At 35.6% G+C, this 18369-nt stretch overlaps 5 protein-coding genes across 6 annotated transcripts in view; 1 reads left to right on the forward strand and 4 right to left on the reverse strand.

Moving 5' to 3' along the window:
* Positions 1–2430, reverse strand: part of LOC118272347 (breast cancer anti-estrogen resistance protein 1) — a 52080-nt gene extending 49650 nt beyond the window's left edge. Inside the window, 1 exon segment of the mRNA XM_035588755.2 lies at positions 1874–2430. Within this exon segment, the coding sequence (XP_035444648.2) occupies positions 1874–1915 (42 nt within the window). The 5' untranslated portion in view covers positions 1916–2430.
* A 3525-nt stretch (positions 2431–5955) lies between these two features.
* On the reverse strand, positions 5956–11338 carry LOC118272471 (craniofacial development protein 1). Of its 2 annotated transcripts, XM_035589004.2 has the most exons (5): positions 11153–11338; positions 8219–8255; positions 7616–8129; positions 6650–6833; positions 5956–6124 (listed from the first exon to the last, which is right to left on the reverse strand). In XM_035589004.2, exons 3-5 carry the CDS (start codon positions 8127–8129, stop codon positions 6031–6033), a joined length of 792 nt encoding a protein of 263 aa, XP_035444897.2. In that variant the 5' UTR covers positions 8219–8255; positions 11153–11338; the 3' UTR covers positions 5956–6030. The 2 variants fall into 2 exon arrangements, with proteins under 2 accessions (XP_035444897.2, XP_035444899.2); XM_035589006.2 differs by lacking the exon at positions 8219–8255.
* Positions 8872–11098, reverse strand: LOC118272470 (uncharacterized). Its single transcript, XM_035589003.2, has one exon. The coding sequence runs from the start codon at positions 10967–10969 to the stop codon at positions 8897–8899; it is 2073 nt and encodes a 690-aa protein (XP_035444896.2). The 5' UTR covers positions 10970–11098; the 3' UTR covers positions 8872–8896.
* A 297-nt stretch (positions 11339–11635) lies between the features above and the next one.
* On the forward strand, positions 11636–13915 carry LOC118272688 (transmembrane protein 170A). The gene has a single exon (XM_035589328.2). It carries the CDS (start codon positions 11919–11921, stop codon positions 12315–12317), a length of 399 nt encoding a protein of 132 aa, XP_035445221.1. The 5' UTR covers positions 11636–11918; the 3' UTR covers positions 12318–13915.
* A 148-nt stretch (positions 13916–14063) lies between these two features.
* Positions 14064–18268, reverse strand: LOC118272677 (centrosomal protein of 135 kDa). Its single transcript, XM_035589310.2, has 2 exons — positions 14928–18268; positions 14064–14482 (listed from the first exon to the last, which is right to left on the reverse strand). The coding sequence occupies exons 1-2, from the start codon at positions 18060–18062 to the stop codon at positions 14333–14335; spliced, it is 3285 nt and encodes a 1094-aa protein (XP_035445203.2). The 5' UTR covers positions 18063–18268; the 3' UTR covers positions 14064–14332.
* Between the last annotated feature and the right edge of the window lie 101 nt (positions 18269–18369).

Raw genomic sequence — 18369 nt, forward strand, 5'->3', positions numbered from 1 at the left:
CCAATTTAGTTGTGGTAATCAACCTTTTTGTATCAGTCTACATCGATCCACCTTGAGCCTGATTCTACTAACTGTAGCGGCAAGTTTACGACCAAATAGCAAAGCTTGGTTGGTGTAATTTTATATGTGACATAAGCAACTGAGTACCGTTATGTACACATACGCATACATGTTCACTTCAATCATGTTTTAGTTGTACATAGTACATAGGTGCTGTCTGATACATATTTTTAGACTCTTAAGAGCTCTACAAGTCTACAACCTGTCTGGGGACTAGAAGTTAGATATGGGTGTGTTGTGCGTGTGTTTGTTGCCAGCCTTTCAATATTATTATAAGTTACTTTTCTAGTAAGTAACTCATTTACATATTAGTTCGTGAAATCGAGTGCAATATATATTTGAAAGCTACCAGGCAAATGACTCGGAGCCTTTATAAAACTCACTTTCGTTTACTATTATGATTTTTAAATGAAAAATAAATAAACCTTTTTGTATACTAAGGATAATGTGTGCAGTCCAAGTCAGATCAATTTCGAATTTAGTTATCAATTCTTTAGTTAATGCTCGAGACACGCGAATTGCGTAATCGATTAATTTATTGTTATCGATATTGTTTTCTAGATATAACAGACCGTCTATCGTTAGGAAGGAAACACAGGCGCGACATTTACGTAATAAATCTGTCACTACTATCCTTGCATAATAGTTTATTTTTAGACTTCTCCGAGACGGGACTAAATCAATGTTTGTGCGTAAGCATCTGTGATTTGTGAGAAACTGTCCTGATAAAGACTGAACAGTTTGCGACTTTGCCTACACAGAGTTCTATCTATGGTCATCGGTAAGTTTTTGACAGCGCTTTTATTTCGTTGCAATAAGAGCTGTTTTTGCTGAATTATTTTTTTACTGATAGCTATAGAGCCTACTATCGCCTGTGATAAACAGCCACGCTGTTTACCTACACTGATGATACGCAGTCCAAGAACTTCGTCTAGGTAACTAAGTACCTACCTACTTATCTTTCGATATCAGATGACGATTCAGTGTCGACGTGTGAAAAAACACGCAATTACTCATAAAAAAATACCTACTTAAAAATAATTAGATATCGTATATCGAATAATGTTACTCACTTAGGTTAACCTAGTTTAATATTTATATTTTTTAATAACCATCTAGTTAGGTACAATGAAGTTTAAAATTCATATTTTTATCGATAGAAATCAATAAGTACCTCGACGCTATTTGTTCATTCGATGCACTTATGTAAATGTGTTATCAGAACTAAATAGGTATCGCCCCGATAGATACTTTATTTACTAGATAAATTCCATTTTTATCAAATAGTAGGTACGTAGTATGTCAAGTGGATAACTGTTTAATTTAGTTTAGGTACCACCTGTTCAAGTTGCCATAACAAAACAGCAATGTATTTAAATTTACAGCAATAGGATACCTATGTCTTACGACAGTCATGTCTAGTCATACCTACCTACAGTTAGATCACATTATAATTCTTTTAGAATAAGCTCTTGCTTAATTTATGAAATCAATATGTAGGCATCCTATTTTATCTTGCAATCTAATAATCAACAGTCCCATCGGACTCTACCCCAACATAAATAATAGTTACTTAAATAAATTAATAAAACTTGTTTATAAAGGTAGGTTGAATAGTTCTTCACGGTCCACTTACTCAAAGTAAGTACCTATGCAGTAGAAAAAAAAATTAAGTAGATTCTCCAATACTTAGTAACCCAATTGATAATAATATTGATAACACATTAAACTCTTCCACAGCAGCATGCAGCACTCCAGGCCGCCCGCACCCGGTGCAGGGCAGTGTTGTCGCAAGCAGTGGAGCTGGACTCACCTGCGTGGGGAGCACCGTCTCCCGGCCCAGGGGTATCGACATTTTGCTAGCGGCGCCGCCGGCCGCGCCCCGGCGCCCGCCCGCGCCGCACCATCCACCGATCCGCCACTACGGGCCGCGCGCCCGCTCGTCGGCTCCCACCGACGCTCACCACAAACAAGAAAAACACTTTCCCGATAACGCGATTTTCCACGAATTTACAGGACTCCAGCACCTCAGCTCTGAGGTATTCTGAAGACAATTCCACACATCACGAGCAAATCCTCATTCATACAAAGTATCACTTATAAATACTTCGAACAAATTCGATGCATATGTATAATCAGAATACGGCAGCGTTTAAAAAGCGCGATAAAATTCACGCACCGGACTAGCAACCACCCCGTGAGGCGCGAGTGTGCGACTGGCGCGCCGCCACTGAGCCGCGGCCGTCGCGCGCATCGCTCACCCCGCGTGAGCGAGACCCTCGCACGTCGCTCGGTGCGATCGCGAACGCAATCGTATGGGGTCGCGGCACAGCCTCCTTCATCTCAGGCGGTACGCTCAGAATCCTTACGGCTGATCACATGGACACGTGCCGCGGACACGGGCGTAGTGCGGTTATCGAGCGCGCGTACACATGCGCAGTGGGCAGCACTATCACCGTCGTGGCTCATTCATTTGTACAGGTCTTGCCTCGAGTAGCGCACACCTGAGCAAATATTATGGAACTGGACGACAATAGATCCGTTGTTTCGAAATGCACTATTACCGGAGCAGGGCAGGCCATGCTGCAGCTTAATTTGTTTGCTTCATTGAATGTTAAATTAGCGTAAAATTGGTGCAATCAAAACAGGGCTTTGTAAAATAGGGGGTTTCGTAAGAACCTCCACTTAGGCATTCATAAATCTTTTTTACAATTCACTAAGTAGAATTGGAACTTCCAAAGCTTTGAGGAAAAAAAATTGTACGCTTAGTTTTTCGTGCGATCTTTCCGTCATTTTGCACATTTTGGAAGGGTGCAGAGCGCAAGGAGTGTGGCTGCGTGGGCGCAGCTCGAGGCTGTGTACCTACTCAATCGGTTCGCCCACTTTTCCTTTCTACTACGTTCACTGTTCCAGATTACGTCATTATCTATACTATACTATTGGTAAGTATCGGTGGTTCGTTGGCTCCTCGTTACCTCCACCGTGGGAGGTTAATGCAGATACCTCAGCAGTACTGTTTAACTTGAAACACTGACTGTTTATTGTTGTTGCTTAACCTACAGTTAACTTATTGTTGACACAAATTACTTAGCACATTAATTTTTAGTGTTTAAACTAACATGTTTTTAGTGTTCTGCAGGTGGGCGTTTATTTAAGAAGCATCCCACCCGAATCCGAACAATAATCTTTTAATAAATAAATAGATAATACTGTGGTTTAGGTGTCCAGTCCACTGAAAAACATTTACCGTCTAATTCAACTGGGCAAGTGGTATGATGGTATCTCAAGAATTTTTAGAACTGAATGATGATACGCAGCACTGTGTAAGTTACCGAATCGTTGAAATTTTATCTTTGTTTGCTATCATTTATCTTTTTCCCGAATTCATATTTAGGTATTTATTTATTATTCTGTACACATAAAAACTACATAACACAGATAGTGGATTAGGTATTTTCTACTATGTAGTGAAGGTTCTACTTATTTATTCTAACTTTAGGTTTTGTTTATAAGCGCGAAACTGCCAAGAACCGCGAGAAATGGCGAAATCACGTATCGTAGAGGTCAAGATCCTGTTGAGCTGTTGAGCCAATGGAATCAAGCAGAGTCAACCTAAGCTTATCAATCAAAGATATAGACATCTTTGATATCGGTATCATACGTAAGTCGCTTCCTACCGGCCGTTTTGCTAAACATACAGAAGTTCTTTATTCGGCAATGTGCAGTGAACGTCTTTTTACAAATATGATGATGTAATATTTATGCATCACTATAATATAGTCACAATACACAGTCAGTGACACCTATGACCTCCAAATAAGTTTCTGCGGATGGTCGTTATTTTTAAATTCAAACAGATTTTTCAGTCTGGGAAATCTGACTAGACGCACGTAATTCAATTATCGTTGACCTTAAAAGTACCTATGAGAGCTATTGTCACGTACCTTCCTATTTACTTTTTGAATACTCGCTTCGTGTGGTGCTAATTAGTGCAAAAAATAAGAAGAGAAAAAATAAATAGAAAGAAATAAGAAGAGAAGAAAGGGAAACCAATTTAGGTACTTACACCCAGTAACTACCCACCTTAGTATTTCATAGGTATTTCTCTTTTGTGTATTGTGGGTAGTTTGAGGATTTCGAATACATACCTAAGCTGATTGTAACATTGTGATGATTCATCTTTTAATGAGAAGAAAATAATCGTTCTAGTTGTATTCTTCGTTTGTTACTGAATGATTGTGAGATTTTCCCAATAGCAGGATTCCAAAAACATACATTTATTTATTTATAAGTGTGGAAACCCGTAGTTATTTCGAAATTATGTTCCTACATTTCGAAATTATGTTCCTACATCTTAATACAAGCTTATATTTTGGCTTGTTAATAAAACACTCATGACCACTTAAACAATAATTGTCGGGGTAGACAAAATGCTTATATAAACAAATGAAGGTATTTAGGTCATATCACAATGTGGCGTCATAATCGTAGCATATTATTATAATATATGCTTCACATTCAATTTCGGAATGAAAAAAAAAATAGGAATTTACAACCTTTTTGTAACCAGTAGGTAATTTCCTTGACGATAAAACTATTAAATCTTACCTGAACACCATGCATTGCACCATCGTACATCGTCCATCTGCCGTAAGTAGTCATTTTGGGGCACTGCACATCGACTCCTAATTAAAAGCACAAAACCTCAACCGCACTGCACTTTAAAAACCAAAAACCGTTGTTGATGAACGCGCCACGGACGCAAACTCTGCACTGAATAGTTCTATGTGACACTGCGGCCTCGACAAATAAACTGTTTAGTGCTTGATTAGCACAACGTGTGCAAATCGTTCAAGTCGCGGCCGAGCTCCCACAAATTGAAATTGATTGTCCGTTCTCCAGTCGTACTCATTGACGTGATTGAGTAGAATGGATGAAATGGTCCTTGTGAGGCAGTTTGTTACTATTAGGGAGCTTCGGTTAGCTGATGCAGCTCTCCAGTCGGCACCATATATTGTACAATTACTTTGAGAGTGTATGTCGTGGCAAACACACATATTTTCACGTAGCTCGCTACCTGTGTTTTGCTTTGTGTGCAGGTGTTGTGTAGGTAGCTAATTAAAATAGCATTCGGTATGCAATTTATGCATAGATATCTAATTTAATAATCTCTTCTTTTTGAAAATATAAGGAGATGGATGGATACCTATTGCTTATATTTTAACATTTGTTTAAAAATATCACACTACTATCAATAAATTGACCCAATTGAAGTTGGTTCAGTCTTCAACATAAATTATTGATTGCTAGAGACCCCATTCAAGGCTAGTGATATACCATAAAATGTATACTTGTATAGCTGAAGGCTACGTGTTATATTAAGAAGATAGCATTTCTGTAATTTATAGCTTAAGTAAATAGGTACATATACAATCAACGGTAAATCAATGACCGTTAAATATCAATAAATAACTTTATGGACATAAAATAGTTAATAATAATTGTTTATGGACATCTTAACGATTGCAACTTCAGAGACAGTTTAATTAGTGTTTAAGGTAACATATATCCTGTATGTAATAAACCTGATAAACTTATTCTACGAACGGTTAACGCAGTGGCTATTTAAACGGCTGGTGTGTAACGGGTTGAGGTTTCGATTCCTGTACGGAGATTTTCTTTGTGTGATCCATTAAAGTAAATGTACCAATGACCGCATAACAGGAAGAACTCAAAGTAAAAAAAATGGTCAACTAGTTGTGTGCACAAAACGTGGATCCACGCGAGACAATGTATTTTCTATTGTGTCTTATATACCGGCACACAAGAGGTTAATCATCCATCCATTAGACTCACGAAAATAAGTTGAAGAATAAATAATATAAAAGACTGACATTTTGTTTCAGCGTTTAATAGCGTAGTCGTAGTATTTGTGAGTAGCTGTTAATTATAATAAATTGTTCTAAGGTATTATCGGTTGCTGCGGCGACTCATCCGCAAGTTCCTCTCAATCTCGTATTGCCGTACATCCGCGCGCTCCAGGAAATCGCGTTTGTCCAAGTAACTGTAACAAAAAATATAATAATTATGGATAAGAAAAAAATAACGATAAACAGTTTGCAATATCGAAACGCAGACGTCTTTATTATCTGTTTTTTGTGTATTAATATATTACTAATTAATTGTGTATTGTTGTCGAGTCATTGTGTCCGCAAAGGGTGGCCTGGTGATCTGTAGAATCACATGTATTACCTATCACAAACATGAAACACCAGGTGTTAATGTTTATGTGACTATCACAATTGATGATGGGAAAATAAATAAATAATTATTTTATTATTTTTATTTGCATTGTATGCATTGCAGCTCTTACATTCCTTATTCAAAGCACATGAGAGAATTTCGTTATTGAAGAATTAAGTAGTGTTAAGTCTTTTGAAATTGCGTACAATTTGCCATAATAATGCCTTACACAACTCCTAACTCTGTGCTACTATTGAAAAGCGTAATAATACCCAGAAGATTTTTAATTTTTACGTATGTTCTACTTACAATGCAGTTTTTATAAAAAAATATAACTTTTACATACCCATTCTTTCCTTTATTGTGGCTTTCGATCTCGTCTTCCAGGCCTTCCTCCTGTTTGTAGGTAGACCAGTCAAGTTTTGACTTCTCCAGGGTGGATAGCTGGTTCTTTTTGTTGAGCTGACCGAGGACACTGGACAGGCCTCCGCCTCCGAATCTGCTGCGCGCCGGTGTTTGTACTTTACTTCCTGAAATAGAAATTGAATGGTAACATAAGTATCGGTTAAGATTGATTAAACTGACATAGAGAGACCAGATTAGCGATATATTATGAAGGGCCAAATCAAAAGTACCCTTAACCGACCAGCACGCATAAAAAGACTGATGACTGTTGATGAATCAAAAGGGGCATGGTATGTATGACTTGACTGAATAGGTCCTACTATCAAAATACCGTCAACGATAGAAAAATAGCGTTCTAGATTTTTCCAAAAGAATTAAAGTCACTATAGTTTCAACGACCTTAGCAATTCTTACAAAGTATCAAGTAATTTCGATCTCGTTATAAAGTTACCGTGTCGAACTTTATCAACCCTTTCGGAACCTCATTATTTGACCCTTCATCGGAACAGGACAAAATCGGAGGATCGCTTCTAGTAAAAAAAGGTTTCGTACAATCCAATCTTCTCTCCAATCAGTTTCAAATACATTTTCTATAGCTTAAGGAAACTTGTTTAACTAAAATCTGCTTTGAAATACAAAAGTCGATGCAGAGCTTAGTGCTTTTAAAGTTTTAATGGAAATCGGTTGGCTGCGACTTGGCATTGTGCATAAGTTTTCTTGGCAGTGCTTACTTTGCGTCGCTATCACGGAGATTGGTAAACACAAATAGAGGAGGACGACGGTCAGCCAAGACCGTGTCATTAACTTTGTGACTGTCCAGTAATAAATTACCTTTAAGCTGTACTTTGATTATTAGACAAAATAAACAAGAAATCAATAAAATTAAGATGTGTAGGTAAGTGCGTACCTGTAGCTGGGCTATCAGCAGTTTTAATCTTTTCTTTGATTTTATTATTTTCGACAACAATGGTTTCTCCGGCAAATTCGAATATTCTCTTTTCTCTCTCTTTATCATCACTAGTGCTGGATACGGCTTTCTTGGACGTTTCTTCTTTAGCTACAGTTTTAGGTGGTTCAATGGTCGAGCTGGTCACTGTCGCGGAGGGTTTAGGTTTCGTATCGGTTCCTTCTAGGAACTTCGCCCATAGATCGTCTTCTTTTTTCTTCTCCTCCTCAGGATTTAATACTTCTTCGCTTTTCTCTATTTCTCTTACAGGAGATTCTTCTTTTTCTACTCCACCATTGCGTGTCCTTCGTTTCTTCGTGCCTGTGTCTTCTTTAGCTCCTTTCCGTTTCTTTGCCTTTTGTTCTAACTCCTTCTCAAACTGCATGTCTGTTTCTTCATTTGCCGATTCTTCTTCCGACAATTTTTCTGGTTCCCCTGGCACGTACTCTTCATCGCTCTCGCTTCCTGACGACATCTGAAACAAGATAGGACCGAATCTTTAGTTATAATAGATATTGCCTAGTTGTATTTTATAAAAAGACTTGGTAAATATTTAATATGTACCTTTTATTTAGTTGCAACTTAACAGCTAGTGTCCAACCTGTAATTAAATAAATAGGCATTAACCAGATTATCAGTGAAAAATAATGAAGTTTATAAATAAATATGTTTACCATTTGACAAGAAAAGCAAAACTGGTTCTGTGTATATTTGTAGGTGACTGTATTGTTAATTAAGTGCAATAAAAAGTTATCTCCCTTTGTAAAAGTAAGTTTATTTTTCCATATAAGACAAGAGTTAGTCACCATTCTCTACTACTACAGAGATTTCTAAATTCCATGTTATGATGTGTATGTGTGTGTACCCATTAAATACTAGTAATCTAATTTAATATTTATAATGTTATTACAACATAACACCATAGTTACCTACTTCCCAGAGGATTACACAACACTCTTCCATTCATGTTATGAATGCTATATATAATTTATATATATATATAAGCTTTTTTACCTCAGGGTGTTATGAGACAAAATTGTCATGAGTCCCGAGATACGAGATAATATGGTGTCAATATATTAATTTGTTAGTCAACTATCAACTAATACTAAAGTCAACCATATGAAATCCAAAGTTGGTTTTTACTTTACAGAAAAAAATAGTGTTATATGTTGCAGGGATTACACAATTGGGAGATAAAAAAAATAGACAGTAAATATTGTTGTAATACATTTATTTAGTTCAGACACGGGGTTTCTTTGCTCTATTTCTGTTCTTAACATTAGAGACTTCATAGAAGTTGCTTCCAGTTTTAGTTCTCTTCTGTGCTCTTTCCAAAGCTCTTCTGGCCTTCGCAGTCATTTTCTTTACTCTACCATCTTTAACTCCAGTCTTATTCTTCTTTCCACTGGGTATTTCTTCTACTGTGAACTGACCACTAGCAGCTTCAAGTTTTTTACGTTTCATCTCTTTCACAGTCTCTGGATCATTTGTTAAGTGATCTTCTAAATCACTACAGTTATTCTCATCTTCACTGTAAAAGTCACTAATGTCTGATGAGTCAGGGTCCTCATTGTCATTCTTCTCATTTTCTCCATTAACACTCTTGGATTCATCATTCTCTGCATCCTCATCATCAATGCCTTGCAGCTCTTCAGGTATATCAAACTTCTCTAGTGGTTTAACATCATCATCATTATCAAATTGAAGGCCAACTCTAATCTTTGCAAAATCTTGTGCAACAATTAATTTGTTGATATAAACAGGTTTATCCGCATTGTCATCTTCATTTTCTTTCTCTGCATCTTCTTTTGCTTCTGCAACAGCATCATCTTTCTTCTCCTCAGCACTAGCCTTAACTTCTTCTGGTTTTTCATTGTTTTCTTGTTTAGATAGTGGAACTTCAAAACCTTCGGGAGCTACATAGAATGGTAGCTTTCCTCTCTGCCAATCATTTAGAACCATCCTAGCTACCTGACTTACATCAGGTTCACCTTTCTTCAATAATTTCCCAGTACGAGCAGCAAGTTTCTCCAGGAATTCAGTAGCAGTATCCCATGCATCAACTTTGTATGTTTTCACTAAATACTCTTTCCTGACCCTCTTGATAACTTCCTCTATGTAGTCTTCAGGGTTTTGTACTAATTCAACTCTTACTACACCTTTCAGTACTTTCTCAGTGTCTGTCTCAGCTGAAGGATACACCACACCAGGACAATCAATCAAGAATATTCTTCTCATCAAAGTGATGTACTGCCAAACTTTAGTCTCACCAGCTATAGGTGCCACCTTGCATACTTTCTTGGCTCTTAATGTGTTGATAACTGATGACTTCCCCACATTAGGGTATCCAATCAAACCAACACTGATTTGCTTCTTGTCAATGTGTAATTTAGCAAACTGTCTCAACAAGTTAATAAGAGAGCCTTTACCGAATGGATGAGTCATTGAAGCATGGAAAGCTATAGTGGGGTATTCAGCACTCAGGATAGCCACCCAACGCTGTGTCACCCAATTTGGTACTAAATCTACTTTGTTCAAAATAAATATTAAGTGTTTGTGTTTCTTTTCGTCTCTAAGGAACTTCTCAACATAAGGGCATCGAGTGCCCATTGGGTCTCTAGCGTCCAACACTTGTAGGAGGACATCGGAAGAATCAATAACTTTATACAATTCATTCCAAATTCTTTTGCTCATTCCGGCTCCAAACACCCAGTCTCTCTGTCCTTCTTTGACGCCTGTGTCTTCACGGACTCTGTCTATATCTTTTGTTTCATCATAATTCTCTGTGCTTTCTTCTACAGCCTTTGACAAACTATTTAGATCACTGAACTTCAAATTAACTCTCTTTCTTTGTTTCTTCGGTCCAAATGTTTTGTCGAATCCTTCAGTATCCAATAAATGTACTCTTGCATTTTTTGCTTTTTCATTGAGCAATGTTATTGGTAGGTTTGTGGGCTTCATAATTACTTGGTATGGGTTCTTGACAGCTGCGCCAAATTCATCTTGGAACTTTTGTAAAGCGCTCTGTGATATCACTCGTGAGTTGCCAAACCACTTCTGGCTGGGTTCCACACGAGCTTGGGTTCCTGATGGTAACCAACCTTGGAATGGTGCTGGGGTCAAAATTTTACCAGTTTTATCTCTCTTGGCCTTAAAGTTTCTGTACATCTGCAGTCGTTTGATGGTTGCTTTAGTCCTGGGCTTCGCAACTCCTTTCAATCCTTCTGTCGGTCTATCTGGGTTCATTGAATGTGCACCTTTATTGAACCCCTGTTTCCGGGGTGCACCCGGCGCTGAACGTACCTTCCCCATTTCGATATGTTACTTAACACTTCCAATATATTACAACACAATAAAATAACCACAACTCACGCGGTCTACGCAGGAAAATAAAGGTTATCATCAACGTTCGCGGATTGCTTTGCTAATGTCAAAACGATAAGCGCGAACTTCATGTCAGTGGAAAGTAAAGGAAAGAACTGCAAGTTTACTTACGATTTTAAAGTCTTTATCACTTCCTTGTAGGATAGCTATACACGGAATGTTTATCAGTTTATTTTTTAACCCAGTCAATAACACACTAAATAAGCACACCTTACAATATTATTTTATTGGAAAAAACTTCAAATTCTCCGGTGGGATAAGCTTTGTCTAATCGTTGCTAACTTCATTATACATAGACAATCAACATCAATTTTTATTGATCATGATTAAATTAAATGGCAACACTTAAGTAATTGGGCACTAGCAAATTAAGTACCTAGCATAAGTAAAAAATCCACGAAAGAAAATAAGATTTATTTCATTACGACGACATAAATAATGAAATGAACGAATGTGTGATATCCCATTAATATGATTTTCCATCAAATAATAATGTCTCTTTTTATCGAATTAACATTTTTGTTTTGGACCGCTCTGAAAATTATGTACACTAGTCCTTATAGCATTGACTCATTCGTTGAAGATTGACATTAATTGGTTGTCAAGAGAAGACTGTCAAACAAAACAAAATGTCAGCTCCGAACCAGTCGATCAGCCGTATTTTTTATCAAATAAACATTAGTAATTTATCCTAGAATTGATAAGATCCATAATTGAATATGATTTGTAACAAGTAGGGTCTTAATTGATAGAACATGTAAGTGGGTGTGAGTATTTAGATTAACGAACCGTTCCAAAGAAGTACTTTGTGTCGTAAGATTTTTTCGATAATTAAAACTGCCCCGATGCCTGTAAGCTTTAAAAACGGAAAGACAACATGTATGACATGTTGTCAGAGTTTCGAGTGTCGGAATTTGATTCATTCGTGGATATATTGAGATTGACTCCTGGTGATCCTCTGAATACATTTGGTGAAATGTGGTACCCTGTGTTCCTGTGGTCTTTGTTCTCGTCAGTGTTTGTGCATACGTGTGCGGCACTAGTTGCGTTCGGAACGCTGAGGAAGCACAAGTATGGGAAGTTCTTCCCGGTGTTGTTAATAGTGATGGGTGTCGTGACTCCAGTGACTTCAGGTGTGGCGACCAGTGCCGCGATCGCGTTCATATACCGAGCCGCTACGTTAACTATGCCTCCTATACATGCCATGATCTGGGGAATTGGACAAACTGTGCTTGGAGCTGGGATGGGTTTCACAAGGATTTTGGCTACTTTGTAATAATGATAACTAGTTTTATTTAGCTAATTACATCACTATATATTTATGAACTATATAATTTATTATAAATCCAATAAATTCTGAGTCAATTAACATAGAATATAGAATGGGAATGTAGTGAAAGGAAAGGTGCTGAATGTTAATGCATTAATTTCCTTGAATAGTGGAACAGGTTGACTGGCTGTCAAGGTTCCCCCTATAGTGAATACTCATTAGCTATCTGATGTAAATATATAATCATTGATATATGTAGCGGCATATAATACACAATGTGCTTAATTTTTGTATGAACTATCAAGTCTTGCATATTTGTATAATATAGTAAAGAGACCTAGGAAGTTCATTATAAATATGACTATGCAATAAAATAATGAATTGTTTTAGAATGTAAATATGTGCCTACCTATAAAATATAATGACTGATGTTTCACAAAGAATACATATTTCTAGTATTAGTTTTTCTACTTAAAATCATATAGAAACAATGGTATTGTTCAATGAATCCTAAATTTCATTATATTTTAATTATCTTGAATGTATTGTGATAAGTTGTATACCTGATCCTACATTTTCATTTTAATCATAAAATATGCATTCCATGTTAAAATTGTATGAAAAAATAATTATTAGCATTGACATTGTCATTGATTGTATTAAAAATTTATTATTATTTGACTATTTTTGCTCATTGCTTGACACTTGAGACTTATTGGGCCCACCGACATACCACAATGAACATAATGCCAGCATTAGTTTGAGTGTAGCTTAATCGTGTCATTAGGGATGAAATCTCCTAATTCTAATTGAAATCAATTGTCATTACACTCATATCTGGTTTTGTACTTATGTTTGTGTACATAATAGTTCCCTAATTTGTCAGTGTATAATTTTTCTATAAGTACAATCTGAAATGTGTTTTATTATCTCATAACTAGGGCCACAAAAGACCTTTATTTACCTATTTGACAATGTACAATGTTTACTATTCACAATAATAAAAGAAATTATATTTTAATTTATTTATAGTAGTAATTAATTAATTTGTAATCAATTGGATGAAGATTTAAATTATATTTTCTTTATTGACATTATTTATTTACCTATTACAATTTGATATTCATAATCTTTATTAATAATGTTAAATGGAGCATGGTGATACTTTTAATTTTAATGTTTCTGTGGTTTTGGGGTTTTATCAAGTGGTGTGAGGAATATTGTATAACTATTATCAATGTTGGATAAATGTGACCCGATTAATACAGTTTCTATGCAGCAAGTGCATGTATATAACAGTTACAACATTATAAACAATTTCAGACTCAAATACCTTGTAATTAGAAAGCCATAATGTTCAATTTTGACTGTCAAAACCACAGTATCACCATGTAAAATGGATGTTAAAATATTATTTTTTCACAATTTTGTACTTATCATGTACAATATAAAAATATCACGTTTGTAGAAGCAAAACTATAAAAAATGCAAAGCTAGTGTGATCATGTTGTAAATAGATATAAATGTAGAGAAACATTTGAAAAAAGGGAAATCATTTTCCATATTTCAACATTATCCAAAGGAAATAAATGGTTTGGATATTACTATGTGATTTTATTACTAAAAACCTTTATTTAGTTGAATTTTAACTATTATTATGTGATACTAGAATATTTTTAGTCTAATTTAATTGAAGGACATAAGTAATTTATGTTTTTCTAACAGGAATAAAAATAAAACTAATTTTTAACACATAAAATTAATATATTAGACCTTTATAATATATGTATTTACAGAACAACCTTTAAAAACAGCACAGAACCGAGTTACGTCAAAGACATATAACATTCATTTTTCAATGAAAATATTCTAGAAACAGGATATAGACTATCATGATATTAATTTACTAATTATTATCATGTATTTCATACTACAGTATAGACAAATAATATATTAAGTTAGTATACATCTTACCCTGTATTTGAAAATCAGAATTTTAATTAATTTATAAACTATAATACTTATAAAGTGCTGCTACTATGTGAATATTTTGTAAAAGATTTACGGCTTCTATGATATCGCGCGCTTTCTTCATCATCCTCATGACTTTCTTCATGAATCTCATCCAACATGAGAGGCAACTCATATTCATGGTCCTTTGCCGTGGGAGACTGAAAAAAAAAAGAATAAAAAAAAAATACTAAAAAATCTTTCTTAATTGGCAACCCTGTAACAATTTATAGAAATTAATACATACATACATACATATCGTCACGCCTTTAATCCCCGAAGGGGTAGGCAGAGGTGCACATTATGGCACGTAATGACACTATGTACACCCACTTTTCACAGTTAATATTGTAAGTCCGATGTAATGGGTGGTGAGCCTATTGCCATATTCCGGCACATTTCCAGACTCCGTGCTACCACTGAGAAATTTACGAAAAACCGAAAAAAGTCCAGTAATACTTCGCCCGAACCGGGAATCGAACCCGAGACCCCTTGCCCGCAGTCGCACTTGCAACCACTTGGCCAACGTGGCAGTCTGAGAATAGAACCTAGGACTAAATTCATAAACAAAATTCAATGAAACATAGAAAATGAAAATATATTCACCTCATGAGGTTCATCATCTCTCCTGGTTAACCTGTTGACACTTTCCTGCAATAATTTAGTTTCCGAAGTTGCATCTTGTAATGCTAACTTTAGTTCTACAATCTCTTTTCTAGCATTTGACAACAACTTTTCAGTAGTTGCCAAGTTCTGTTTCATTCCCTCATTCTCTACTTCTAGTTTCGTCTTTTTATTTGAAAGGCTTCTAATTCTTGTCTCATACAATTTCATTTCAGAGTCAGTTTCATTAATTCCTCGGATTGTATTACAATTTTCCGATTGTAAATTACTGCACATTTGCTTCAGATAAGCCACATTTTGTTCCAAAATAGTCTTCTCTTCTGTAATAAGCTTTACTTCATTTTCCAAAGAATTTATTTTGCATTGCATAGCAGCTATTCGTGAGGCTTGAGCTTCTACCATAGTTTCTTTGTCCATCAATTTTGCTTCTAAGCTTTGAATTCTGCTTGTAGAGGTCTGCAGCTGAACTGTTTTGGAAGCTGATTCACTCTCCAGAGAGTGATTTGTATTTTCCAAAATATTGGCTTCTACAGAGAGGCTGGCGAAATGTTCCAGCATGTCTGCTCTCTCTGCCTCTTTATGTGACAATAGCTCTTCAATTCGTCTGATTTCAGCAACATAATGTTGTAGCTGTTGTCTCAAGGTATCTACCTCTTTACGAGATTTCTCATATTCTATTTTATTAAGCTTCAATGTACCATTGGCATCAGCCAAACTATTTTGCAGCTGTTTATTTTCCATAATAGCATTATCGAGTTGTTTAGTAAGCCGTTGTATTTCACCATTTAAGAAGTTTATTTGTGTTTCATGATCTGCTAACTTATGTTCAGATACTTTATTTACATTTAACTTTCTCTTCAAGTCTGAGATTTCACTTTCTAATTTTTCTATTTCATATTTCTGTGATTTTATCTTTTGTTCAAGCATGCATGTGTTTTCTGTCTTATGATCCAGCTCTATTACAAGTTTGTCACGTTCTTTGTCAACTTTCTTAATGTTTTCTATGAGATTAGACTTGTCATTTCTTAAAGAAGAGATTTCAGATTGTAATTCCTTGCACTTTCTTTCTAATGAGTCTATAGTGTCATTAGATAAAGTAAGTTTCTTCTGTACATTCAATAATTCATTTTGTAACTCATTGCCACTCCTTTCAGTTTCTAACTGTATATTTTTAATTTGACTTGAAAGGGTTTTTTCTTTGATAACATCAGATTGCATTTTCTTTAGCTGCTCTCTCAAAAAGTTACATTCCTCTTTCAGATGTTCAGTGGAAGCCATTCCATTTCTACTTGTCATTTTGTATGAACAGTTTTCTGCTTCTAAGTGCTCAATTTCTTTCTGTTTAAATACCAAATCCATTTTTAGTTTCTCAGACAACTCTAGTGCTTCTTTGTATCTCAAATTATATTCTTGTTTATCTTTCTTCAATATTTGTATTTGATTGAGTAATTCATTTACTTGATCCTTGAGCTTTTGGGCATCATTTCTGTAGAAATCACCTCTATCACTATGTCTGACTGTGTTCAAACTTTTGTATTGACTCAACTGTTTGCTTAATTCAATGTTTTCTTTTGATAGCTCAGCATTTTCGACATTTAATTGACTGATCACATCTTTAAAGTTCTGTTTACTGTTCTCTTCTACATAACTAGTTTTCCTTTTTAGTTCATCATTCTGCTTCATCAACATCAAAATCTTTTGTTCACCTTCACATAGTTTTGTGTGTAAATCTCTTATAAATGCATTTTCTTTGGAATGACTTACTTTAGGACTATCCTTGTCTTTGCATTTGGACATGTGTTGGCTAAAGGTTTTCATAATTTCATTCATCTTTTCTTGAACAGTTGTCATGTGAAGCTCATATTTATTTCTCTCCTCTCTTAGGAGCTTTTGTAAGTCAGTTTTGGTGAGACAGTCCATTCTATCTTTATTATATCCATATTCATCACCATGGTCTTGTGGTTTACTCAATTGGGGCAATTTGAAAATCTTATCTTGTAAATTTTTGTTAAGCTCCATCACATCCTTGACTTCATTGTGCAAGGCTTCATTTTCTTTTAAAGCTGCAGTCAGTTCTTCTTGTAATTTAATTATCCTAGGTGTATTGTCTTTCAACTGCTGTTCCTGAAGTTTTCTTTCTAATCCTGAATTCTTCAATTCTAATCCTTCCACTCTCTTTTGTAGAAATTCTACTTCTTTTACCATTGAAGCCAATCTGCTGTTGCAATCCTCTTCAACCTTTAATGCCAATGTGTCAACCTTATGTAATTCATCTTGTAAACTTTTGTTTTTGTCTGCAAGACTGAGTGCTCTGAGCATGGCTTCATGCTGTTTTTCTAAACCACTTTCAACCTCTTTTTTCAGGAGTTCATTTGCTGATTCAAGTTCCCTTACATCTTTTAGTAAACTCTGGATTCTTTCACTAGAGCTTAGATTGCAGCAATCTTTACTGATAGCTGTTAGAGGTCTACCACCTTCTAACAGCATGTTGAGGCGAATTATTTCTTCATCCCTGTGTTCTACTTGGTTTTTGAGGACCAATATTTCATCACAATATGCATCATTCTTCTCTTCAAGTGCATGGATCTTATTGGCTAGTTCTGTTACATCTTTATCACAGTGAGCACTCTTTCTTTCATTACATATACACACTTTGCTTAAGTTGGTGCTCTCTCCATCCTTTCTTTTACTTTTATTTCGACTACTGAATGTATCTGTACACAAACCTCTCAGACTCAGGTCTCGTATGTCATGCTGCAGTTTGCTAATAGTTATATCTTTCTTCATAAGCTCTTCAGTCAAACTTTTGATCTTTCTTTTTGATTCCTTAGAAAGTTTTAGATGTTCCTCAGTAAGTTTCATCACTTTTTTATGTAGTTGATTGTTTTCTTGTATTAATTTAGCGTTGTCGCATTTGTAGGGCTCTGCCTCCATCATCAGAGAATCTCGCTGCATAAGAGCTTCTTTAGACAAATCCATGTAATGTTGTAAGCTGCGTGTCGTTTGTAAGAGGTCTGCTAGTATAGTTTCTACTAAGGGAACTGCATCTATTGGTAACGAGATGTTATAGCCGAGATCCTCCAGCTTACGCTTCAAAGTAAAATATGCTTCACCCATTTTTGTAAGTTTTTATAGAACACACACTCTAATAACTACTTCTCGATGTTATTCGAAATCTCGTGTAAAAGTAACATCAATAGAATGTAAAAGCAACATTGAGTGCACGTTCTGTTTTAAATTATTTACAAAATTAAATTCCAAAGTAACGAGATTTCAAGATTTTAAAGTTTTGTTTGTATTCCGATTTGATTGACAGGTCAATGTTACCAATTATTCACAAAAAATAAAACATTTTAGAGTGGGACACAAACTTATTGAAACTAAAAGTCCCACAGAAAAATAATTAAAGCTTTCAGTAATCGCT

This window comes from Spodoptera frugiperda, chromosome 4 (assembly GCF_023101765.2).
Source record: "Spodoptera frugiperda isolate SF20-4 chromosome 4, AGI-APGP_CSIRO_Sfru_2.0, whole genome shotgun sequence".
In the NCBI taxonomy this organism is placed as follows: Eukaryota; Metazoa; Arthropoda; class Insecta; order Lepidoptera; family Noctuidae; genus Spodoptera; species Spodoptera frugiperda.